Raw genomic sequence first — 26,980 nt, 5'->3', positions numbered from 1 at the left:
TCAATGACTGCAAGGTGCCCAGGTTCTATGGTTTTGAAACAAGCCAAAATCATCACGACTCCACCACTGTGCTTGATAGTGTGTATGAGTCATTTGTGCTGATAGGTTCTTTTTTCTCTTTTTTTTTCCCTTTGTTTGTTTTCCAAATGTGGTGCTGTGAATTGTCTCCACTTCTGCTCCAGAAGTTTTGTAGTTTGTTCAGGTGCGACTTTGCAAGTCATGCTAAAATATTCTTTTTAGAGAGAAAAACCTTTCTTCTGGCAGTCCTTCCAAACAAGCCATGCTTGTTCAGGCTTTTGCAAATTTTACTATCATGATGTTTAACATTTAAATTGCTAACTGAGGCCTACGTAGCCCACCCACCCCCAATTTCTAAACATTGCACTGTCTGACCTCGTTCAATGGTCAGACAGTCTTCCTGTTCAATGGCTGCTTGTGTTTCGGGGCTTTGCTTTGAAATGTCTCCATAGGTCTTGACACCGAGCTTGTCACTCATGCCGAATGTGGTCACCATCAATTTTGCGATTTTGAATTTCCTAGGATGTTGAGTCGTGGTAAAATAGTGGCCTTGTGTTAAAATGCACAAACTGCCAACACTTCTGCTTTTATACATGTGATCACACTTGATGTTTAATAAACGTGTACCTTTTTAGAAATGGGATAAGTAACAATGCTGGCTTCTCAAATCTGTTATCATGAAAGTATTTGGTTATTCAGTTTTGTATTAATTTTTTTCACCAATTTTGACTTCCTGTTTTGCTCCGACGTGACGGTGATGAAGGAAGCTGTAGTACCCATACTTGCCAAATGTACAAGAGACTTCAGTGCTTGTGATGAACATTGTCAGTATCGGTTCTAGTAAAGTGTCATCATACATTATCTATTATTTGTTCATATGATAACATTTTACATACAACTCTAAGGGTGTTAATTCTCATAGATGACGATGATGTAGATTGAAGGTGAGTTTTAGTTTTTTCCCCTAAACACTGAAGGTTTTTGGCATGTCTTAAAAAGAGATGGTAACAGCAGCATGCAGGTGTTCCTTGCTTCTTTTTTCCAGTTTTTGTTTATGTCAGCTAGCAAGTGCAAAGTGTCTGAATATTGCTGCATTTTGAGGGCACATCTTCGATGACCTCCATGAATTGTTCAGTGCTGATTTATTGGTTTTAACCCCTTTAACCTGAAACTACTATACAGCAGATATGACAGCAGAACTGATTTGTGTATTGAGATTATCCAGTTTAAGCTGTTCTTTTCTACTTTCTTCATTACAATAAATGTTCTTGCATATCTTACCTGTTCCCTAGATCCCTTCAACAGTGCGCTCCATCCACCAAGATAAGATCCTCTCTCTGAGACAGCAGACACAGTTCCTGTGGGAGGCTTATTTCAACTCTGTGGAGAAGATAGTACTGACCACACTGGAGGTACATACACACCTACATACAACTCTTTACATGTGTGTCGCTATATACAGGCGTAAAAGTGCTGTGTATTATTTGTCATATTTTAAAACCTCACTACTGTGTTAGTATTTTTCACTTCTGTATTTGTGCATAAATAAAAGCATAAAAAAATACAGTTAAATTATAAATCTATTAGTTGTCTTATCATTTAGGAATGATTCAATTCTTTTCATTATTCTTATCGACTTTGTGGTGACGTATTATCAGTACAGACTGTGTAGTAGCACTAGTACAATGAAAATGCTCAAAACCACATTGAAAACCAAGAGGAGTGATATATATTGTTAAGCACTGCTGTCATGTTTTGAGGCTGCGTATCGCTGTGGCTTGGCTATCAATCATGTCAGTAGTTTGTTCCTGTCAGACTCCATTTATCTGTAGGCTTCCCGGTGAATAGCAGCCTATCACGCTGCTCTTGGGCTAGAGTTACAAACAGACAAAGATGAGAGCGGTAAAGAATGGAAAAAGGATAAAGAGGCGAGAAAAAAAGCAAAAAGGATATTGTAAAGCTGTGGAAGTGAGGATTTTTTTTCTTTAAACTCATCCTCTGTTTACATGGTTAAATATTTGTGTCTATAAATTTACCTGACACTATTTTATGACAACAAATGAAGGTGACCTCTAAGTGACTGAAAAACTATCTGAATGGCAGGTGAAGAAGATCATGTTACAGCTGTTTTCCATAACATGCAGTCAGTCTTATGGCTGACTGCAATTCACATCAATAATAGTTATGCTCGTATAACTTTACAGACATTTCATACCAAGAGTAAGTAAGTCAGAGCATTAGAAGGCAGAGATGGCTTTTCCGTGTCAGCGGGCTAAAGTTACAACCCCGAGAAGCTGATGTTCGATCTGTTTACACTCAGCATGTTAACCCTGTACCGACATATCCCACAGTGCAACACCAAATTAGCTATGTTTTGACTCCTGATGCACTCTTTTAGCGAGCTACCATTATCTGGGGATTCTTGATATTTTGCCATAAACAAGGTAAAAGTGAACCTGAACAATCACGTTTATCACCACATGTATTCTGCTAGAAATAAACAGGGTTTGTTGTGATCTGTAGCTGCACCATAACTACTGAGGACACATAACATTTCTATTAGGATATCCTCTTAATGTCTAGGAGTCATCTGGGAATGTCAGTGGGAACAGGTGATGCTTGGGCTTGTAAAGCTTACAAGCACACAGAATGTAATATTGGACTAAATAACTAAACATGACTTTTAATTTCGTTACAGAGAGTCCATTGCGAAAAACTGTCATGACATTCTGATTTTTTTTTAAAAATCGTTCTTAAACGATTTATTTAAATTTATTTATTTTAGTTTTTTTTTTTTTTTTAAAGGAAGAAGAAAAAAGGAAAACAAAATCAAGCATCGTAATGTTTTCCTAAAAATAAAAGGGGGAAAACTGGGTTCATTCAGTTCTCACAAGATCACGACAACAGGGAGAATTTCATGGTTTGAGTTAAAGCTATGTCACAACTGCTGTTACTCAATATTAATGATGTCAGTGAGGTAAAATATTATTTTACCATTTCTATATTTGGTACCAGTGCACATTTTGAGCTTCAAACACACTTGATGTCAAATGCAGTGGACTGAATGATCAGATCTCTATTTGGATTTAAAAATTCTAAAAAAATTGAGCTTGTCTTGAAAAAAATAAGTGCTGCAAATTCGTCCAGCGAAATTATGTGTTTGGTCTGAGAAATATTTTTAATGCATGAAACATTCACACGATGTTTATGCATCTGGTGCATAAAGGCTTTTACTGTGTGAGGATCTTACAACATCGGATTTCAGCGTTTTGAACTGATGTCTGTTTTCACAGATTCATATCATCTCAATTTCTCAAAATAGATCGGTCACTGTCAATTCTAGTCTAAATCCAACTCTGTCATTTGTTTACACATATATAAAATATACCGATGAAAACCTGAAATTCATTTATATAACTGGGAAACTGAAAGATGAGAAATTACAAAGCACAGCCAAAAATTAGTCAACAAAAACCCTAAAAGAGATTCAAATAACAGAATGAAAGGACGTTTATTAGAAGGCACAACAAGATGAAGACAAAAAGCCCCTCATTTGTATTCTGCAGGATCCTTGTTTATTTGAAGTGACTCGTAATTTCAGTTGTTAATTTTGAGAAGTGCCAGAGGATCTGTGTCTGCACTCAGTCCCAAGCAGCATGTTGGATTGGACATGCACAATCTCGACGCACAACTCTATTTCCTCAGTCCTTGTGAGAACAGTGAGAAGTTTCTTTGTCTTGAAATAACTCAGGAAAAGCACTGTTGTGATTTTATTTATGATCAAATTACAAATTTACTGAAAAATGTGATCTTGCCCCACCCCCCCACTCCCCTCTCCTATTCTTGTAGATAATTCAGGACCGGGTGCTGCTGCACACCTCAAGAAGTAACCTCATGTGGAACAGTCTTCCTGGAGGTCTTTTCACCTTGCCTCAGTACTCCACCTCCCTGAGAGACTTTCCCTTCTACTACGCTGAGCTGGGTCAGTTAATCAATCATGCATGCAGTATAGAAACAACATTACTGAGAGACCCCAGGCTTGGTTAGACTGGTTTTATTTATGGCACAACACAGAAACAGGTGGTGTGTGACAGGTGTTAAGTGCTTGTAAACTAATATGTAAATCACGGACAAGTTATGTAATGCATATTTATTATTTTATGATTTGTCAGAGAAGCACATCAGTTACACTTGCCATGTTGTGTTTGTGCTAATTTGTGTTAATTGGCCAGATATTTGGCTTGTTGTTGACACTGGGATTTGGTTAACTGGCTTCCTTTCCTTTACAGACCTAATTAGACCTGTTCAGCTATGCATCCACACAGCTTGAAGTAGATGTGTAAGAAGAAAAAGGTTGTTTTTTTTTTTAAATTGTGTGTCCTGTTTTTTGTTTGTTTTTTTGCCTTCTAGGTATTAAGCCACCTTCTAAGTTTACAGCGATCATTCATGTGGTCACTCCACTGGTCTCCCAGTCCCAGCCGGTCATGAAGTTACTTGTCGCTGTGGCCAAATCCCAGTACTGTGCCCAGGTCAATAAAAACCCAACACACACACGTACACACAGCTATGCTCAGACACACCCGATCCACAGAGGTTATTCCGTGACGCTGATGTGATTTCCTTCTGTCAGTTAATTTAAATGTTTTGCATCCTAAAATGCAGAAAGTTTCCAAAGCATTATTTAAAGACATTTTCCGGACAACCCACACAAGCAAAGCCGCTTTGGTAGGAAAGGGAGGTCTGCTGCTATGTCATTGCTCAGGTTTATCGTATCACCAAAGTGTGGCTGTTGGTTTAAAGCTGCTTTTGAACTGCAGTATTTTATTCATGCTGGAGAGATGAAGGGAGGCTGTCCAAATCATTTGCATTTGCAACATTCCTGCCACAACACATCCACCCCAACACTCCACTCTCTCCGGATCCTTTTATACTCTGGTAATGCACACTGTAGGAAATATAAGAAGCCATTAGCAGTAGAACTATGTAATGTACAGCTGTTCTGCTGACGTGAAAGTTGTGCTTAAATACTGTTGAAATTCAGACACAGAGCTGTTTAAGATATTAATGGTGGCAGTGTTTTAACTACTATGTGTCTGTGCTGTGTTTTGCAGCACGGGTTTCGGTGTGTTCATTCAATCCTGTCGCCTTTTTCAGTGAATATTGGGTTCACATTATCCATTATTTCGACCTTTTGCAAATTCACTAGAAATGTGTACTCATACGGAACTGTACAGCTAAATGTCAGTACATTTTGTTTCAGCATTTACAGTAATGACACATCACTGTCGTGTAGGTGGTGTGACAGTTCTGAAAATAGATATGCAGTTTCATGAAGATGCTGTTGTCTTCTACAAAGCTAGTAAAGAGATGGTTTTGAAATTAAAATGAGGTCTTCTTCATGGTGTTTATCTTTAATCCATACTTTTTTCCCCTCTTTGTGCAGGTGATAGTTTTGTGGAACTGTGAAAAGCCTCTTCCTGCCAAGCACCGCTGGCCTGCCACATCAGTCCCTGTTACTGTAATAGAAGGAGAAAGCAAGGTAAAAACCTTAGGCGTGTATGTGTCATATTACGCAAGTTGTCCACATTTGGTTTTATTTCACAAATCTTCTTAAACTGAATAAAATGTATTTATTGGACTGCACACAGTATTCAACAATGTCAAAACAAAAACAGTTTTTGCAGTTATGTGTGTGTTTAATTTAAAATTAACCACTGAAATGTTACATAAGCATTCATACCTTTACTTGGTGCTTAGTTTAAGCGGAAGTACACCTATTTTCTTTTTTCCCCATTCTTCTCGGAAGAATCACTAAAGCTCAACCTGGGCTGCATGAGTGAATTCTATTAGTGGGAATCAGTGCAGACGGCACAGGTGAATTTCTAACAAGTACAGCCTTTGGGTCCTTTTTAATTTACTGTTTACTGCATGCCCTGTGATACCTTTTATGCTTTCAACACTTACTAATCTAAGACCACAGCCTCCCTAATGCAGGAGGATGCTAGAGTGTGTCAGCTATAGGTTCAATATCTAAACCTATTTTATATTTACTGGGTATTCGATACAAAAATGTTGGATTTATCATTTAGGTCTCAGAAATAATGAAAAAGACTTAAATTTTAAGCATAAGTGCTTTTCAGACATGGCGCTGGAACGTTGTGTCTTTCTCTCTCACTTCTTGGAGCTTGATTCAAGGAGGTTTATCAGTATTTATCCTGTAAACATGTTTCCAAGCAAAATGAAACTTGTAGTGTATAAGAAACTTGCAGGTATTTATTCAACTAAAGCCCCGTGGGTCGAATGCCAGTGTGGCCAACAAGGTTGTTGCTGACAGTGATTAAAAACCCACATTCTACACTTTGATTAAAAGTGACATTTAGAAGTCTAGACACATTTTTATTTTTTAGTCCTTATGATCACTTAATAAAATAGTTATTTTTAACTATATTTAGAGAGATATATGAGAGACTGTAGGGAAAAGCACTCTTCTACTTATGGATCCTGATCTGTGTTTTTAAGCTCCTCATTAACACGGTGTGTTTGTACTGTCACTGTCTCTGTAAGATGAACAGCTCTGTAGCACAAAGAGACATGAAAGACACTGACTGTTGGTGCCGTCTGTTAAGCACATGCACCTCACTTGTGCTCATATGAGGCTAATTCATACAGTGTCATTTGGTAATCAGCTGCACAGTAAAGCTGTTTGTTCTTTTCTCTCGCCCAGTCACATTTGCTTGTGTTTTCCAAATCACACCAGGTGATAAGCAGCCGCTTTCTGCCCTACAACACTATCCCCACCGATGCTGTACTCAGTCTGGACGAGGACACGGTGCTTTCCACTACAGAGGTCAGATTGTCATCATACTTCACTTGTACTGTGTTTTCATTTAAGACCAAAAGTGGCCCAAGTTCGAGCTAGTCATTTTCTATTTATCATCTCTCTCTCTCTATGCTGTTGGTACACTTCTCTGGAATCATCTGTTCTCCTGTCCTCATGTGCTGTGTTTTCTGCCCGTCTCACTTTGTTTCTCTGTGATCTCGATCCAGGTTGACTTTGCCTTCACAGTGTGGCAGAGTTTCCCAGACCGCATTGTTGGTTACCCGGCCCGTAGCCACTTCTGGGACAGCAACAAAGAGCGGTGGGGTTACACATCTAAATGGACCAATGACTACTCCATGGTGCTGACCGGGGCTGCTATCTATCACAAGTACTGTCACTCATCTCCGATTCCATTTAGTCCAGAGCTTACACAGTTTCTCCTTTTATTATAATCAGTCACTCTGTCAAACTTCCTGTTTAGATACTACCACGACTTGTACACCACCTACCTTCCAGCCAGTCTGAAGATCATGGTTGACCAGATGTCCAACTGTGAGGACATTCTCATGAATTTTTTGGTGTCGTTGGTGACTAAACTGCCACCTATCAAGGTCACCCAGAAGAAACAATACAAGGAAACCATGATGGGACAGGTGGGGCTTTTTTTTTTTTTCTTAAATTGTGTTGATGGTTTTGTGGATTTGTTTATTATCATCCACAGTTAAGTGTTTTATGCTCTGATAGCCTTTAGTTCCACTAAATCCCTCCTGTCAAGGAACAAAACAAAACAGTCGTCATTTGTAAACCTGAATTTAAATTTGTATTCTTGCAATATAGCCTCAGAAAGGTCACTGTCATTGGTGATGAATCATTTATTTTGTTGATCTCTTACCCTCTGCCACTGTCTGTGTCTCTCGCACCTTTCAAACCTTCCATCCACAGAGCTCCCGAGCATCTCGTTGGGCTGACCCGGACCATTTTGCCCAGCGTCAGACCTGCATGAACAAGTTTGCCAACTGGTTTGGCACCATGCCCCTGATCCATTCTCAAATGAGGCTGGACCCAGTCCTGTTCAAAGACCAGGTGTCCATACTGCGGAAAAAGTACAGGGACATAGAGAGGCTATAACCTTCCTGAGCCCCCCCGTTCTCTGGACACTACAAAGAAAGAGCGAGGGGGGCGACCATACAGAGATGCGCACAGCCTTTTCAGAGTTGCATGGATGGATCAGTAGAGAAGCAAATGGGGTTTGGAACTGGGGAAAAAGAAACTGGAACAGATGCGGCTGTGTCTTTTTTTTGTTCTTGGTACTTCCTCCGTGTCTCCTTTCTGACCTACTGTAATGTGTACTGGAGAGACCTGACCACAAGAGTCCCACTATTTACACTGACTACCACCTGCTGAAGCTCACCTGAAGGAGCTAAAGGTTCTCGACCTTGAAGCAAAGCGGTCTTGGAGTCTGAATTCACAGCTTGCTGCTTCAGTATCCCGTCAGTGGCAAACCACTTTCAACCCTGCTGAAAGAGACAGGTCTGGTCTGTACACTATGCACAGGATTCTGGAAGTTTTTGCTGATAGAATATTACTGATAATTATGAAGAGGATAACACTATTTTGGATTGTGTTTAGCTATTTTTTTATACAGTGGATGAACGGCCAGCACTACTCTTTCTGTATTGTCTTAAAACCAATAGTTTAGAGTGGGTTAAGAGAGGAAACAAAGCCGCGACCACAGAATTGAGTTGCGGTCGTTGATCTGACATTCACAGTGCCTCACAGTTTTATCTGATGCCGTTGGGATCTGGGAATCTCCGAAAAAGACATGGTGCAGAATGAGCACTTTGATCTTGCTGCTGTCAGTTTTATCTTATTTTGTTGGTTTCCCCCGTCATTTGTTATTTTCTGTGTAAATGAAATCATGGAACGTGGAGTAAAATCTTCCTAGTCAGCTTTTATATATTTTGTTGTAGCTCTTTCATTCATGCTTTCGTTCATATGAGCAAAAAAAAGAAAAAATCTGAGTCTTGTCATGTGCTATTCTGATTACATTCTCATGGTATAATTATAATGGTGTTAAAGCCAACTTACACAACTAGATTTGCAAATGCAGGGATAGAAATCTCTCATTGAATCCAAGACTGTACTTCCCTGAGAGCTTTTTAGAAAAAAGTCTTCTTAAATAACAAGCTAGGATACTTGTACATGTGTTTTGGCTAGAACAATACAGCTTTGCCTTTGTTAGAACAGGCTTAGCAAACTGAGCCAACACACACCACTGTGAAAAGGCAAGAAAGAAAAACGTTTTGGCAAGATTTATATATATGCCTAAATCCTCATAAATCATTTAAACCCTTTATCTAATTTAAAAATGATACTGAAGAGACTACCACTTTTCCTCACTTAGAATAAATAATTAGGACGCGGCTGACAAACATTTGCACCGAGCATTTGCATTATTTCTAACTGGGTAGAAATGTTCAGCTTGGGGAATGTCCTGGAGATCCTGTAGTAAGGGATTATTCTCAATGTTCCTTTTAAAGAATACACACAATCAAAAACCTCACTGATAATTACAGATTTAAACTTGCCCTCAGATTGGCATTATGACACTGTGCGTACCCCGCATTTAACAAGTGTAATCCAAAACAAAGACACTGGAAAGTATTTTCCACAATTCAGTACGTCAGTCTGGTAAATTATCTCCCGGTCTCTGCTACATATATTAGTCTTCTAAATCTGAGAGACATATCTAATTTTCTGCAGTAATATATGCTGACTGTCAAGAAGAAATCGGGATTTTCTGCTTCTTTATTAAACAATTTCTGCTTGTTGGATCCCATTAGCAGCATTTGTTTTTTGGTTTATATGTCATATCATTTTATCTAAAACGTTGTCACGTGATGGTTTTTAGAATGGGGCATGTGTTTTTGAATCACTGCATCATCCAGGCAAAATGTAATGCAATTCTTTAGAACTCTAACCCCTTAACCCCTGTACATCCTTTAATAATTTGTTTTGTTTGTTTCTGTTAGTTTTTTTTTTTAAAGAAGATCAAGCATATGATTAGTTTGATAAGCTCCTCGGCCCTTTGTATGTGCCAATACAAGCATTAGTTTTTTTCCATTTCCCTTTCTCATATGAAGAACTCCATTCGCCTTCTCATATTTATTTGGTCCAGCAGGTGTGTTTTTTCTGTCTATATGGGAATGTGAGAAAAGGGAAGGGGAAGTCCAAAGATGAGGGTGCTGCATGGTATTTTTCACTTCAGAGAATGTGCTATCAGCTTGACAGTAAATTTAAAAAAAACAAAAAACAGAATTGCATTTCTGAAATAAACTCGGTGCAATATATATAAGGTGACATTTTCTCTATCTTTTTCTTTTCTGTGCCCTTGTGTTAATATCTGAGAGGGCGAGAGGTTACATATTGATGTGCCTTCAGAAGAAATACTGTCACGAGTTTAAAGTTTTCCTCATCTGCCTTTTGCTTCGTAGTGTTTTTTTCCTTTATCAAAATCCAGTAACTCATAGTGGCTGCCTAAATGATATTGTTCAACACTGGAATGCTATAACCACACATCTGATACAAACATTCCTGCCTTTTCTGTAATAGCATCATTTTTCAATGTCTTCTTGAACTCATCCTGACACGCATACTGCCTTGTATTACTGTACTTGCGAATTCCCCCGAAAATCCTCCTCCTTCCCAGTTGTCATAGCGTTAGTAGTACATGTAATACACATACTGTAAATTTTCACACGCGGTATTCATCTGACAGGATTGTGACCTGAATGAATCTCTGCCTGCTTCCTTCACTCTCTTCTGTAACTGCAGACCTAATTTTATAGAGATTAAGCTGGAAAGATAGTGGAAAATTCTGAATTTTGTAAAATGAATTTTATAAAAACAAATCAGGGGCGAGAAAAAAAAATCTAATAAAATGTTTGATATAAGTTTACGGTTTTCTTTGTGTGGTTTTTGGTTTTAATTTTCGTTACTTTGAAACTAAAGTTGGAATTTTGTTTGGCTGCGATCCGGATACCCTTTTTTTTGCTCTGTTCCCTTTTCCTGTTTGACCTGCCCACAACCCATTTTTAGGCTCCCAAAACATATTTTGTGTACTGTGCACACTAAAGGAGAGCCAAACTGAATAATGCTTCCAGCTTCCTTCTTGTGCTTGTGTGAATTTCATCCTATGCCAAGAAACTGCAGTGTTTACATAAATCTGTGTCAGGATGATTGGTTTAGACACGCTGCATAAATAACAGCATCTATCCAGGATGATCCCATGGTGCATGAGTGCTGCCAACTCAGCTGGAGCAACAGCTACAGGAAAGATTGCTTCCCTCCAATACACTCGCACGCACGCACGCACGCACACACAAACTCAACTGGGCAAAACTCAAAGCAAAAAAAGATCTGCAGTTGGAAAAAGCTGGACTAATGCCCAGTCAGGATGAATTATCATGTCACACCAAAAAGAACACCATTTGGACACTCACACCAGGTCCACATCCACGGTGTGGTCCAATTCAGAAAGAAATGATTTAGATGCGTTGCTGAAAATGTGTAGTTTTAGATAAACTGAAGTGGGAAACTACAGAGATGATACCGCTGGAGTTTCTCCACAGCGCCTTGGGGATGCTATCCAATGCCAAAAGTATTCTTGTAATTTTTTATTTTTTTTTTATTTTTTAATGTTCTGCAAATCAGTTCAACTTTCCTTAATCCTGGTGATGAGATGTGTATCTGCTGTGGTGATGGGTCTCAGTTTTGGCAGGCAGGACAATTCCCTGCTGTCGGATTAAGCACTGTGACTCAGGGCCAAATCTGAGAAATGCCACTCCCTATCAGATAGCATTATGCCATGCTAAGAGAAATGATTGAGGACACACTCAAGCTTCAGAAAGAGAAGAAAGGGCTTCTTTTTTTCTCTCTCTATCTCTGCTGCATTTGAAGTCATAAGACATATTATTTTCTGTAGTGCCAATATAGATCTCTTGGGATATGGGAATTTATATAGTCATGGTGTCTGTTTGCCTTACTTTACTTCAAACACTGCAACTAAAAACAATTCATTATAAAGGATTTCATGTTTCTTCCATGCTGCCTTTTGGGATAAAATCCTGAGAGTCATTGTGCATTTTGAACTATATTGAGGGAGCACATTTGCTTTTCTGTTACACTTCTATTGCAAGTGGTATAAAACACTTAACTGTCTTTATCCATAATATAAAAAAAAAAGTAGATGATATCTAGTCTATGCAAATGCATATATTTAAAGAAAACTAAGCACGTGAGGAATAAGTCATTTAGAGTTTGAAGAGTACATCTGCAGCTCATCTGAATGCCATACAGGACTTCTAACAGGCAGTTACGTTACAGAAGAGTTGATGGTGCTCCCTGTGGTGACTTAATTGAATACATTTAGATTAGGGACATTATTGCTCTAATAACCAGAATCAATTAATTTCACAGGATTAAAGGAATACAAGTCCTAAGTATTTGCCTAGATAAAAATCTCCAGCTGTTTTTAGCTTCATCCTTTTCTGCAAGTCTCTGCATATCTCTGCATATAAGAATGCAGTACAGCCTAAGTGGGTTTTTTTTTCAACTTAAATAGAGCTTTGCAGATAATAATATACTTCTGTTTTTTAGATGTAGATAATCAGATGCATTCAGGCTTTGACTCAAACCTTGTACATCAAACATAGGAGCTCGTCTAAAGCAGGAAAGCATCAACAGAGAAGTGGCTGCTTTCTCTAAAGCTATTAAGGCGTATCCGTCACATCATAGCTGCAGACAGCAATCATCTAGATAATATTATCTTGTTTAACAGATGGAAGCTCAAAACTGTGTTGCGATCCAGACGCGGCTCTGGAGTAAAATGTGTTAAAATGGGTCATAGACCATTTTCTAAAACTTCATACGATGTCCCCATAAATTAGTGATGTAATCCATTCAAACACCTCCATCCAGTTTTGAAATATATTCACTTTTTATGTATTTTTGCCCCCAATGTAATCTGGCCTAGATCACATTGACTGAATGCACGAGGAATGTGGCGGCATTATGTGATTGTGGTGCATAAACAGACCTTGTGACTTCATACTGTCTTGTTAGGATTTGATGTTCACTGAAGATGACTAATAATATTGTTATGAATCAGTTCTTTAACAACGAATTTAACAGAGTAATTCCTCTGATATCTCCCTCATATAGTGATACAGAGCTTTGCTGCTGCTGCTAAATTACAAACATGTTCAGCTGGCAGCAGTTCTAATGCAACAGATGCTGTAGCCTATGAGACAAATCCTCTTAGTGCATTTTGTAATTTGATTGTAGATGAGTCAGTCTGTTAGCCATGTTCCTCATCTCTGTGTCTAAAATGGTTTATGGACTGCATGGAGGACCACTTCACTGCCCACTAAGGATACTGTTAGAAGGATTGACATTGTTTGAGTGTTACCATCCCATGTGAATACAACCGATCATTTTTTGCTCTTTACATAGTCTTTAACATAACCTTGATTAGCTCAGTCGCCTTAGCAAGTCCTAAAAAAGATTATTAATATGTATTATTGTGGTTGTTGTTGTTGGAATTTTAATAATACATACGCGATATATATTTCAGAATTTAAAATTACCTTGGCGATCTCTGTGCAACAGCGCCTTCTATCCTCCGCTGCCGTTCACAGCAGGCTGTCTGTTAGTATCACTCTTCTTAGCAGACTCCTCCTTCGCCATTTTTGACTGTAAACATCCTGTCGATTTTAAAAGGACAGCGGTGAGCGGGAGGAAGGCGACTGGCGCCATCTTGGCTGTTTTAATGAGTACAACAGGGAAGAATTTGCTGGGAGAAATAACTTAATCATTGGGGTTTCGCTCAAGAGGGGATACTGTCGGTAAGTGTGTTTGCAGCGGAAATATTTGGGCGCAGTTTTGTGTATTTTACAATAGGAAGTAAGCATGCATGTGTGAGTTTATTCACTGCGGCCTTCAGTGTAAAAGAAGCCGTTAGCCAGCAGTTAGCGATAGTATTGTGCTAGTGTAGAGGGAAAAAGTATGGGCGCCTTGTTCCTGTGCGCTTCACTTCCCCCCCCCTCACGTGCTTCGTTTGTGTTCTTGCCATTTTATAAAATTTGTGGTTTTGCTCAAATTAAGTTAATTCAGTTTGATCCACATTTTCTGCTTCACCGCGAAGCTGCTCACTGCTTCTTTTGTAGTTAGCTGCTGGCTAATTTAGTTCATCCCACTTGATGGCGCCGGCTATTTGCTGGCGCAGACCACTCTTTGGCGCTTTTAACGTGTTAAACTGTCTGAAGTGCGTGTTCAAAGACGCGTGGGGCTTTTCTAGTTAATTATTGCATTTTGGAAATGTAAAACTTTGTCGTATTATTGAAGTTAAGCGCCGCCAAAGTGAGACTTTCCACAGATAGACATGTGGATTTACAGTGTTTGCCTCGGAGAGTTGGAAATAGGCGGAACTTGAATGAAGTCACGGCGCATGTTTTGATAACGTTCGAATCTCACTTTCTATGTGTAGTTAGTATCTTACCAGCAGTAAGTAACAATTAAAGTTTCATAACTTTAATTTATTTGTAAGAAAAAAAGTATACGAAGTGTTTCGAGGGAGCTCAATTGGATGAAGTATGAAGTAGCCTCGGTAAATCCAGCTAGCAAGCCCCCTGCTTAATATGAGCGGCGGCTTTCGAAGTTGTCTCAAAATGTTAATTTGAGATACAATAGACCGCTGTTTATTAAATAGAAGCATTCTGATGGCATTATTATTTAAAATATGGGGTAGTGTCTTAACGACTCATGCGACTTGTTGCCCAACTCCGGCTTGGTGGCCTGGTTAAATTTTGGATCTCTATTCCACAATCTGCATGAGTGTCCATCCGTTTTATTTGTAATGGCTTGTTTTGTTGGAACATCAAGGTTATATGTAATTAAGCAATAGGTTTTATTTTGGCTTAAACATTCAGCATATTTCTGAACAAATGATAGTTGCAGCGTATTACTAAGTAATAATTGTGTGCAACTATCCAGTGGTGTTTTCTTCGACTTTTTCAAAAAGTAGATTTGACTCTTAATCCCACATCAAGAACAGTCAAAAGTGTTGAGGATTGTATTGTTGAAGTAGGGCAAAAGATGCATTGTTTTTCCACAAATCCTAAGGGATGGTAATGCTTTTGTCTTGACTTTTTTTTTTTTTACTACTTTATTATGTTTACAGGTAAATTATACCACAGGGTGAGCGTGTGACCCAGGAGAAGCAGGGCAATGTTCTACGCCCACTTTGTCCTCAGCAAACGTGGGCCGCTGGCCAAGATCTGGCTGGCGGCCCATTGGGACAAAAAGCTGACCAAGGCCCATGTGTTTGAATGCAACCTCGAGAGCAGTGTGGAGAGCATCATCTCACCCAAGGTAACACAACAAAAATAGTCTCAGGTATTCTGGTGGTTCTACTGTAGACTTTTTAGTCCACTTTCTATGCTTGTTTTGATCTTGAGCTGGTGAAATACTAAAACAGGACAAATAACCCTGTAAAAATTTATTTTCTTTGAGCATTTTGGGCACTTTTGTTTTTTAGGTGAAGATGGCATTGCGTACATCAGGCCACTTGCTCCTTGGGGTGGTGAGAATTTACCACAGGAAGGCCAAATATCTGCTTGCTGACTGTAATGAAGCTTTCATCAAGATCAAAATGGCTTTTAGACCAGGTAAGGTCTTTTTTCTGTTTCTTGAAGTTTTGATCCGTTTTCCCCAAACAAATAAAAACATTTTCCAGCCCATTGCTGTGGTACTGACTTTGATCCATTGTGCTACACCTCATAAATAAGAACCACATACAAAGTTGTGTGTTTTAAAACTACGTTGCTGCTTGTCTGTGTTCAGGTGTAGTGGATCTACCTGAGGAAAACAGAGAGGCAGCGTACAATGCTATCACCTTACCTGAAGAATTCCATGATTTTGACCAGCCACTTCCAGATCTGGAGTAAGTCAACTATGTAAACGACTCTTATTTTGTAATTTCTACCAAATACTTTTGTCATTTGTAGGATGCAGTGTAAGGTCTGTGTTTTCAGTCCTTGGTGTTAAGTATGACAGCAACGCATGCCCCCAATTTTTGCTTTCATCAACCATTTTTATTGTCAGTGAAGCCCATCTCATTGCACAATTGCTATCATTACACAGATTGTTCAATAACAGAAAGATGAAAACTTTGTAAATAAGAGCAGCTATTTGGTGATTCAAACAGTGGTGACAAAGACCAACATGGGCTATTGTATCTAATAAAATTCTGTATACTACATAGAAAAATGTAGTTCTGCAAGTTGTATTGTAAATAAATGAATAAATAAATAAATACTGCAATTAACAACAAGTATATTGAGTTTCAGTGATGGGCTGACATGGAGGCTTTATAATAACGTCATAGGCAACTGTTTGACTCATCTCTAATACCTTTGTTTGCTTTCTTCTTCAAATAGTGACATAGATGTTGCTCAGCAGTTCACCCTGAACCAGAGCAGAGTAGAGGAGATCACCATGAGGGAAGATGTTGGCAACCTGAGCCTCTTGCAAGACAATGACTTTGGTAGGTCATTATTTATGTCCTCATGTGTACACACACACACACATCGCACAACCCAACCATGGTAATGGTCACCACACTTGGCAAATTTAGATTTACTAATTATGTCTTTGTTATCCATTGGGGTTTGAAATGTTTAATTCATTTCTGTGTAATGAGAAATGTGGTGTATATTTTATAATATCTGCTGTACTCCTCAGCTGACTTTGGCATGGACGACCGAGAGATGATGCGTGATGCCAGCACATTTGAGGAGGATATAATACATGGTGCGACGGCTTCTAACCTGTTGCTTGAGGCTGAACCTGGTCCAGCTAATCTTCCTGACAAATCCAACCACATGGAGTATGATGACTTTGGGGACGGCTCCATGGGCAACAGTGACGGGGGGATGCTGGGTGAGAAGCATATTTGTTTACACATTGGGATCTGGTGACCGCATCATCATCATTGCTACATCATTCTCATACTTGGCAAACAATTCTTGTTCTGTGAGATATGATAACATGATAACGCTAAATGTATTATTTCTTAGTTGACAAACTGCTGAGCTCTGAAGACGGCGGCGGTATCTTTGACGATCCTCCAGCTATTACAGAAAGTGTCATGATGCCTCCAGATCATGGTGATGATGAGGATGACTTTGACAACCTCCAGTCACGTAAGTAAACAAAATTGTAGAAACTATGGTGATAAAACTCCTCAGTTGTGTGCCTTTATAAGTGACCATATTGCCTCTTTTGATGCGTGTGTCCAGCGGGCCCAGACAGCCCAGACTCAGGTCCACCAGAGCCCCTGCCTGCCATGGCTGACCAGACAGAACAGACCACTCTGGTTCACAATGAGGAGGAGGCCTTTGCCCTGGAGCCCATTGATATCACTGGTAAGTCCCCGCTCTTTTGTTGAGATGAAAGGCTGCATTAAAGAGGAGAAAAAATTGAATTGAATTCTTTATTTATTATTCTTTTGTAGCATTGCAGTTTTACTCTTCTTTTTTTTCTTTTTTTTTAAATTGCGCTCCATAAAAAAAAAAAGGGCCTCTATAGTCAATGCTGCATAAACACACTCGCTCTGCAATTTTAAATGCTTAAAAGTGATTAGTTTATGGCAATAAGCACCAAGTAGCCACAAAATTAAAACCAACTACAGATAAAGTTAATAACATTACACTTTTTCTTTAGTGCTGTGATAGCTTTTCTATTTAATGTCTCTAGTTGTACTGAGAAATTTGAAGGCAGTGCTGCAAATTAATAGGACTGAAGAAAGGCTTAAATTTCTGTAATATTGATATATAATTTGCTCAGAGCAATTAACTTTTAGTTTTACTTGTCTATATTTTGCAGGATAAGCCACATAGTTGCAGGTGTACACAGGTTTGATAGGAAGATAATGTCCTCACTTCCAATAAACATGCTTAGTGTAATACATTCTTACTCTCTGGGTAATAATGGGCTATATAGAGTGGAAGCATGAAAATACAGTGCAGGCTGTATTTACGGGCTTAAAGTACAAATGAATTAAATGTGCCATTTGTGTATACAGCTGGAGTGATTACAACAGAACCATGTTTGCTTGGTGTAACAAACATAGGGAAAAAACTGCTAACTTCTCTGTAGACACAGCTTTAACATCATTAAGCACTTATCGTAATAATTTAATCTCCTAAGACCCGAACTCTTCCATCGCATGCATTTTTAATTTCTCTTTGATATTTGGGCATATTGGGACTCGATGAATGTAAAAACAAAGAATTACCAGATTTTTTTTTTTTTTTAACTTAATTTTTGTTTCTAAGAAAAATGAGACCCACATATGAGGATATTCGTTTAAAATTTTGATAGAACAGCAGCAGTATAATGTCCTCGTAAGTGGATATCAGGTGCTTGTAGCGCAAAATTGAGTATTTTGGTCTAAATAACCCAAAATGTGATGTCCACATAATGTGGACGCCAGGTCCTAGGAGGTTAAAATTGTAATTTTAGTTGTAGGGTAGTTATGGTGAAATAACCATTGTGAACTTTTTTTTTTTCTTGTTTCTTTTCAGTTAAAGAGACCAAGGCCAAGCGTAAAAGGAAACTGATTGTGGACAGCGTGAAGGAGTTGGACAGCAAGACCATCAGAGCCCAACTGTCTGACTACTCAGATATTGTCACCACCCTGGACCTTGCCCCTCCCACTAAGAAGCTTATGATGTGGAAGGAAACTGGAGGAGTGGAGAAGCTCTTCTCTCTGCCTGCTCAGCCCCTCTGGAATGCCAGGCTGCTCAAGGTAACAAATGCTTGTGATAAATATTCATGTATTTGTGGGTAAATGCGCACACACATTGAGAACTAACACAGACTTTCAGCTGCCTGTCTGAAATCACTGCTAAGGAATATTAGCACTTTGGTGTGCTTATCACCGCTTTCACAACAGCAGTCCAATTCTCCAAGTAGGTCAGCCTCAGTTGCTGTGTAATGGAAAGGGAGAGGAGATGGAGTAGATTTATAACATAGTATTTTTTCATTGGCATTCTGTTCAGATTGTGGGATTTAAAATGAGAGCATTGAAGGAGCAGGAGGTGGAGGAAGTGATTGTTTTTGCCTCTTTCCCTGTCCTTTAACACTGACGTTACTGCTTCTGAATACTAAATAGAAAATGTGTCGATGCATAATTTAGGACAATTTCCTTTTGTCTCACATAAGTCCTCCCAACAGTTCTGCATTTTTGTTTTAATACTAACTTGTCATATAGTGGTTTTTAAATGTGTAAAAAAAAAAGTAACACCCGCCCCTCTCACAAGTTGTTGTTGTTGTTGTTTTTTTGTTTTTTTTTACTTTTACATATCTGATACCAGATGTTCACACGTTGCCTGACACCTCTGGTGCCAGATGAGCTGAGGAAGAGGAGGAAGGGAGGCGAAGCAGACAGTCTGGATGAGTTCCTCAAAGAACTGGAGAACCCAGAGGTGCCTAGAGACGAGGTCTTAACTCAGCACAGAGATGTTACTGGTAAGTCCTGCTGGAAATGACGAGAGGAGATCATGTCGTTAGTTGTGTTAAAGCCTCAGAAGGGAGACCATATTTCATCAAATAAGGTGGTGTTCACCTCGACAGTTGTTATTACTTTCAATGAATCTCTTTCTTTGTGTCCCTCAGACCAGCCTATCATGGAGGAGCCCAGCATACTGGCAGCCTCTGCAATGGAGGGCAGCAGAACGGCCTTGGATGAAACTGTCATGCCCCCTCCCTCCACCCCACGTGCAGTCAAACGCAAGGCTCTTGACAAAGACGGCACCCTTCCTGTGAATATCTATTTCCTTTTTTTTTTTTTAATTAAATAAATAAATAAAAATTATTTATGCTGTAAAATCAGCAAAATTACAGATGTCTAGTTTACCTTTGCATTGCGTATAACAATGTGCTGTTGTTTGTATCTAAAATGTATATAATGGACAGCTGATTCTTGTTAGATTTTCAGTTCTTAAACAGTGTTTTCCTAGACCAGGCTTAAAGATTTCACCTGGTTAGGGTCACATTCGTGTTAAATGTTATTTAATAGAAAGGTTCCAACAGATGAAGTTGTTTTGAATCTGTTGAAACATCAAAATGGGTCCAGTTGTAGAAATAAAACATTTCAGGTTACTGCATTTTGTATTAACTCGGTCCTGATTTTGATGTTTTCTGCTTTCTTTCCTTTTTTAGATGGTTCCCTTGGAGCCGCAGCAGTTGGCTGACCGCTCAGTCGTGCCTCAGAGGTTAGACATGCCTCAGGTGGAATTGCCCCCAGAGGAGAGTAGTCTCAACCTCACAGACCTTGTCCCTGAACTCAACCTTCTTGGGGAGAAGGAAAAAGACAAGAAGGATGAAAGCGATGAAGAGGAGGTGAGTGGAAATAGCCCATTCTTTTATTTATTTACATGCAAAACTGGAGAATTTGTAGTTGACAGTGTTGCCAATTTGTCCAAAGTTCCCAATCAAGAGAAGTAGTTTTTCTGTCTGTGTGGCTATACATGTCTGGACCAGTTGATGCTAATCATTGTTTTCTTTTTTTTTTTGTTTGTTGTTTTGTACTTTAGGAAGAGGAAGGGCAGGGTGGAGATCAAGATCAGGAAGAGAAGAGATGGAACAAGAGAACCCAACAGATGCTGCATGGTCTCCAGGTAAGAAAGCTGTTATGGTGCTTACACATTTCTGAAAATGGAATTTAAATAACTAAGCCTGTTAGCAAGTAATAATGAAAAGGCTTTGGGCAGTTCACAGAGTGCTTTAAAAAAAACAACAACAACTAACCTTTGTACTTTACTTGCAACATGGTTTGGATGGATTTAATCCATGGTATGGATTTAAATTTGAAACATGGTAGTCTTTTAAGAACTTTTCCTCACAAGTTGACCTCAACAGTGAGAATCATCTCAAAGTTGTGTTATGTTTGATCATACATCTATTTAATGCTTTTGTCTCATAGCGCGTTATGGCTAAGACTGGTGCACAGTCTGTTAGTCTGCTGGACTTGTGCCGGAACAACAACAGGAAGCAGGCAGCCGCCAAGTTTTACAGTTTCCTCGTCTTGAAGAAGCAGCAAGCCATCGAAGTGACCCAGTCTGAGCCCTACAGCGACATCATCGCCACAGCTGGACCAAAATTCCACCTTATTTAGACATTGGAAGAACCAACAAACACTGCTTGCAACAGGCATACATTTTTGATTCTGAACTATTTTCCTTTTTATTTTGTGTTTTCCTGATGCCCCCCCCCCCCCCCCGCTCTTTTTTTTTTTTTCCTTCTTCTTCCCTGGGGAAAGGGGGGAGGGATTAGGCGCGAATGCGTTGGAAACTTTTTAAAATAACAGATTTTACTGTACTACAGATTGAATCATGCAGTATTCTTGGTTCAAATGGAGCGAGGAAGAATGTTTAACAGAATATTTATAAAGCAACATTTTTCAGTCACCAATTTGTAAACTTTTAAGTTAAATTTCTATTGTCTGCTTATTCCTTGAGTTTTGTATCATTGCCCCTGTTTCAACTGAAATATTGCAGATTTTAGATAAAGCCCCCCAGTGTACTTTTCAATAAAACATCCTGTAATGACTGTCCATGTTCTGCAAAGGTACTGTTTTATTGCTCAGAAGTGTGACCTTTCCCATCCTCTCCTTGTTGCACTTGTTCTTTGAAAAACAAAATGTTTAATCTGTTTTTTAAAAAAAATTGGTCGATCTTACCTGGCATTAAATATCACGTATCAGATGTATAATTCAGGAAGTTTGTCGATTAAGTTTCATGTAAATTTCTTTTTTGTACCTTTTTAAGTTTATGCTTATTCACCTCTTTGCATTATATAACTAGGTAATGTCCTTGTTACAGTTAAGTTCATTATCCCACCTTTTTAGTCTTTGGGTAACTTCTAGTTGTGATACATCTGTAAAGATTTGAAATAAAGTGTTTTAAGTACTTTGATTACTAACAGGAGAGTATTGATTCACCTTAAATTCAAAGGCTCATTTCTGCTTTGAGTTTTTTCTTGTTGCTTGACCATGTAAAGAAAGCACTGAAATGCAAAAACCAGAGACTGGGATCAAAAATACTAAATGTTACAGTTGTTACATAGATGACATTGTGGGCATAGATGTCATGGAAATGTAGGGCCTTTAATGGTTTTAAACTTGGTAAGGAAAATCATTAAAAGGTTGGAACAATTGTATAGTAAACATCTTTAATGACTTAAAAAAATGGTTCAAAAGTTTTAATGTATTTGGGGTTATCTTGAATGTAAACTGTGTCAAACTTGTATGCACAAGCGTGTGTGTGTTAGCTAGCTGTTAGCAAGCTCAACCTTTTGAACAAGCTTCTGGCATAATTTTGGAAGGATATTTGACCAGTCCTCTTTGCAGGATTGGTAGAGTTTATTTGAACTCAGGAATGGCTTTGGGGAGGCCTTTCTATAACCTTAATGTTAGATTGCTGTATCTTTTAATCAGATTTGGTGTGTTTTGGGGATTTTCCTATTGAAATGGCTACTAACCATTTAGCTGTTCACTAGTCCTCTTTATTCACTATTACATCTGCATTGTGCAATGCAATATAACAGTGCTAGCAAAATAGCTCCATATCACGTTGCTACCACCACCATGCTTGATAGCTGGTAGAGTGTTTTTAGGATTGAAAACCTCACCTTTACTTCTCCACCGATTTTAGAGCAGGGACTTGTTTCTTAGTTGACAACCTCTTACTTCGTGGTGATGTAAAACTGGATAGTTTCCATTTCATGGCGGGCTTAAGCTTTGATGGTTCATGGGTGTTCCTGAACGCCCTAAAACATTCTAATCTCTCTCTCTCTCTCTCTCTCTCTCTCTCTCTATATATATATATATATATACACACACACACGTGTTTGTGACCCTGTGTTTATACCTATGTGGGGTTTTTTTTTTCTTTAAAGTCATTAGTAGACTGTACAATCAAAGAAAAAGAACAGTTCAAAGACAGCGTTAAAAGCCCCAAAGCACCATGTAGATCATGCACATCATGAGTGCATGTGAACTTCTGACCACAACTGTATGGGGATTGCTCCTTCATTTTATTTTGTAGCGGCGGTTGTCAGCATATATCATGTTAGGGCACTTGTAGAAAAGTATTATTTTACAACTCCGTTGCGCTAAATAAAAAAACCCCAACAACTTCAACTGGAACTTCTAGACGAGAAGTAGATCGGATTCTCAGCCTTTGTTTCTACACGGACAGGAAAACGGGCGTATCATCACCGGAAACGTCCGTCGCCGAGCACTTTCCTTCCTTTTTCCGCGTGGAGCGAAACATAGATGGCATCGCGTAAGGAGTCCAGCTCAGTATCCAGCACAGCGATGGCTTCTACTAGCGGCACTTTGGACTCTCCCGTAAAGCAGATCCAGATTGAGGGACTGGTAAGTGTTAGTGTGGGTCTGTGTTACCAGCTTCTAACGAGCGGCAGAGAAAACGGTTGTTAGCAGATGTGTGCGTTACAGTGTGAGCATCATCATGGCGGAGAGATAGTTCGAGGCCCTTTCTGGTTCTGTTTAAAGGGATAAAACGTGCATGGAGCCTTGTTATTCAGTTTTTGGTAAACAAATGAAAAAAAATTTCTGTTTAGAGATTCCAAACTTACTAGCAGACTAATAACATGCTAATAACAATCGTCTTTTTGTTAGCCGGTGTGTAGGTTTCATTAAACGAAAGGGGTGTTTGTTTTTTGCACCAGGACTTCCCCGAGTATCAGAATTGTGTTATTGCCGGTGCTGATTTTTTTTTTTTTACGATGTAAAGTGTTTTAGAGGTTGCATTTGCTAGCTGTGTTTATTGTGACAGATAACAGTACCTTCACTGGCAAATCTGACCTTTGTTATAGACCCACAGAAGGCCTGTGTGCCTTCCAACAGATCCTATTGTCTTGATTAAATTAGGCCCTTGTTAAGTGAGTCTTCTGAAGCAGAATTTGCTTTAGATGATGTTAAATCTCTTGTGGCTAGGTTAACAAAACACAGTAAATAAATTCATTTTCCCACTATTCTGCCTCTGCAGCACAAAAACTAACAAGTTACTGTTCTGCCTTTCCTGTTGGGACCTGGTGATGCTATTGTCTCCCGTAACATACACAGCTAGAGGCCTTTGTTTCAGATTTGTTCAGACCTAGGGTTCTTGGGCACATGTATTGTAACAGTGTGCTGGTTTGTGTGGCTATTGTGTGTACTTTGGACACAAAATTTACTTCCTCGCTGACTTGTTAGTAAGCTCTTGCGACTGTTCATTAACAGGTAAATAGTGGAACATGTTCAAACTGGACTTGAAACAATCCATGGCCCCTTTCCTGTCCTGTAGTACCTCTGCAGAAACAGCAGAGGACAAACTTGCTTTGCTGACGTTCTCCCTCCCTCCTGCCCTGAGTGGCACTGGACACAAAGCAGCTCTTTTTTTTCCTTCTTTTTTTCCCAGTGTTCCTGAACGCAGTACCAAGACTTAAACTTGCCAGCTGCTGCCTTCCTTTTATCTTGCTCATTAAAGGTGCCCCAGAGTCCTAGGCTCTAATTTCAAATCTGAATATTTCACCTCCATGTGTATTATTTAGACCCTTAATGAGATTTTCTTAATTCCTTTTCTCGGCTTTATCAGCCAAACATTTTAATCGCAACACTTAAATTAAAAACAGTCAGGAAGAGCTTGGTGTGCAGCCTCATTTGAATGGAGACTGCTGAAGGAAGGGTGTCTATTTCAGGTGGCGTTATGAAATGCGCTTCACCTGAATGCATTGATATGCAGCTGTTGCTGTCGTGTTGCGTCATGACACGCCTGTCAGAGGTTTAGCTGGAGGCTTGCCCGTAGACAGCATCACTGCTGTTGTGTAGTAGAACTGAATTGTTTCCTTGCTTTTGAAGAGGTTTCAGTCACTGATGTTGCCACAGAAGTGGAGAGCAGCACTGCAGTGGGTTCCATTAAACACCTACTGAGATCACACAATTGCCTCTGTTGAGAAGAAGCCTCGATGCACGTCAGACACGCGTCTTATTCTTGTACCACGAATTAAGGAAAAGTCAGAGCGCTTTGTGCAGGATATTTTGGCACCGTGATTTGACGGTCTCACTGACTTGAAAGGAAGGGAAAAAACAAAGTAAAATTAATCTTAACATTTCATGTAACAGTCATTTTCCACTCTCAGCAAGAACAGTCCCTTCTGCCCCCCCTGGGGTTTTTAGATAAGCCTCAGGTTCTTGAGCCTGTGCTTGACAGGGAGGTGTCATATAATAATGTAGTACAGATCTGCTGCCATGCACACAGGAGATGACTTGCTATCCAATGCAGAATCATAGCTTTACATATATTCTTCTACATAGCACAGAAGCTATACGTCATGTTTACATGCTATTTATTTTAATTTGACATTCAGAGTTCCTTGATACACTCGCTGAAGCACTGGCTGAGCAGGTACTTGAGCAAAAATAAAGCATGACTGCATCCAGTGCGGCTGCTCAGGTCAAACAAACTTGCATTGTTGAAATGTGAAGTAAAAAAAAGAAGACTCGGTCAACAATAATCAGATTTCAAGCAGCTCACTGTTCCACAGTTGAGTTGGTTACCTTGCTGAGAGGTCGGAGGAGTGCAGCCTTTTGCCGAGCACTGTTGGTCACGGTGGCTACTGCTTGTTGTTCAGTCACATCTTTAAAAAACATTAGTCCAGCCATGTTTCACCACCGAGTGCTTTAGATGTGCGAAGGGAGAGAAAAGGATGAGTTTGAAATATGAATAAAACCCTAAACAGGGAGGCTAATGTCAATAAAATAGTAATAGATAACAGTGATACTCCCGTTTGTGGTAGTAGGTGGCTGTGCACACATGAGTGTGTGTGTGAAAGGAGGCACATCTATACCTAATATAGTAAATATTATAATATAAACTTTATCCACTGCTAATTAGTTGCAGGATCCCTTTGTGACAAATAACTAACAGACCAGTAATTAGCTGCCTCTCCAATGAGTCTCTTACCCCACTGTTGGATGCCAACTAAACCATCCTGGGGAGCAGCTGGCTACGGTGGTCCCTGTTCTGCTCCGCAGCCTTGATGGAGCAGCACATGAACCAGTCCTAAACCGGCTGCAGGTTATGGTTAGAGTGGCCCTCCAGCTCGCAGCAGATCCTCAGAGCAGAACAAGGACTATTGTTGCCAGCGGCAGTCCAAGATGGCAAAGCTGGACTCAATCTGACCGTGGGATGAGAGACTCTGAGAGCCATGAGAGCGACTGGTGAGTATGCCAGGAAGGAAACACAAGATGGGAAGGGGAGTAGCTGTTTAGCAACCGAACTTTCAAAATAAGACTGAGGAAATTGCTCGTTAGGAAATTGCTAGTGGATTGCGTCATTCTTTTGGGCAGGAAAAAAAAAGGTGAAATGGGTAGATAGCCAGATATTATTGGGGCGGGACCTCTGTGGGGAAACCCTGGATAAGCAGTTAATCATATGTTTTGCTGGATATGCTGTGAATTCCTCAATCATGGCAGATTATTCTCCTAGCAATGAAAATACTACATGTCAAGGGAATTAATGGCTAGACTTTGATCTTAAATTAGATTAAAAATAAATAAATTAAAAATGACTAAGGTGTATTATGGTTTCAGATGAGGTGTCTCAAACATGAAACTGTGCACTGGTTTAGACCAGGCTGCTATCTTGATAGACTGTGCGGCAGACAGGACGCATGATATGCATAAATATCCTCACTATAAATTAGCTGTATTGCTCTGACCTCTGTACTTTCCTTTTAGTAAATTTTTTGGATTATTTGTCTCCCCACATTGCTACAGCTGCTCCCATCGGTTGTTGCCAGAGTCAGTGGCTGCTATACATCAGTCTTGGACTACTTCACATTACACGCCAGACTTGGCCTAGCAAAATCAAACATGTTTGAGAAAGATCTCACCACGCCAGCAGGCGAAAGCTGGCAGATGAAGTGGGAATCTGCCGTGGTCTTCATCCGTGGCTTAACCCAACAGACGACTCCTGCCACACAAAAGTATTTTCTCTGTCAAATATTTTGCAG

At 39.5% G+C, this 26,980-nt stretch overlaps 3 protein-coding genes across 3 annotated transcripts in view; all 3 read left to right on the top strand.

Annotated features, from left to right (window-relative positions):
* LOC102208178 (exostosin-1b-like) overlaps positions 1-10,775 on the top strand; it is a 42,911-nt gene extending 32,136 nt beyond the window's left edge. The window contains exons 4-11 of the mRNA XM_005743161.2: positions 1,311-1,430; positions 3,868-4,000; positions 4,429-4,547; positions 5,462-5,557; positions 6,776-6,865; positions 7,066-7,226; positions 7,320-7,491; positions 7,781-10,775. Of these exons, the coding sequence (XP_005743218.1) occupies positions 1,311-1,430; positions 3,868-4,000; positions 4,429-4,547; positions 5,462-5,557; positions 6,776-6,865; positions 7,066-7,226; positions 7,320-7,491; positions 7,781-7,966 (1,077 nt within the window). The 3' untranslated portion in view covers positions 7,967-10,775. The remainder of the gene's footprint in view (positions 1-1,310; positions 1,431-3,867; positions 4,001-4,428; positions 4,548-5,461; positions 5,558-6,775; positions 6,866-7,065; positions 7,227-7,319; positions 7,492-7,780) is intronic.
* Positions 10,776-13,618: 2,843 nt separating this feature from the next.
* Positions 13,619-21,173, top strand: LOC102207898 (double-strand-break repair protein rad21 homolog). The gene is made up of 14 exons (XM_005743160.2): positions 13,619-13,743; positions 15,078-15,268; positions 15,435-15,564; positions 15,740-15,839; positions 16,336-16,442; positions 16,640-16,837; positions 16,975-17,100; positions 17,197-17,322; positions 18,484-18,707; positions 19,276-19,429; positions 19,577-19,722; positions 20,123-20,302; positions 20,497-20,580; positions 20,886-21,173. The coding sequence occupies exons 2-14, from the start codon at positions 15,125-15,127 to the stop codon at positions 21,075-21,077; spliced, it is 1,911 nt and encodes a 636-aa protein (XP_005743217.1). The 5' UTR covers positions 13,619-13,743; positions 15,078-15,124; the 3' UTR covers positions 21,078-21,173.
* A 1,992-nt stretch (positions 21,174-23,165) lies between these two features.
* The window catches only part of LOC102207623 (eukaryotic translation initiation factor 3 subunit H), a 59,215-nt gene continuing 55,400 nt past the window's right edge, over positions 23,166-26,980 (top strand). The window contains exon 1 of the mRNA XM_005743159.2: positions 23,166-23,339. Coding sequence (XP_005743216.1) covers positions 23,238-23,339 — 102 coding nt within the window. The 5' untranslated portion in view covers positions 23,166-23,237. The remainder of the gene's footprint in view (positions 23,340-26,980) is intronic.

Source organism: Pundamilia nyererei, unplaced genomic scaffold, assembly GCF_000239375.1.
Source record: "Pundamilia nyererei isolate P.nyererei 1_Seehausen unplaced genomic scaffold, PunNye1.0 scaffold00128, whole genome shotgun sequence".
Lineage (NCBI taxonomy): Eukaryota > Metazoa > Chordata > Actinopteri > Cichliformes > Cichlidae > Pundamilia > Pundamilia nyererei.
The sequence above is the reverse complement of the archived record's forward strand: the minus strand, read 5'-3'. Positions and strand labels throughout refer to the sequence as shown.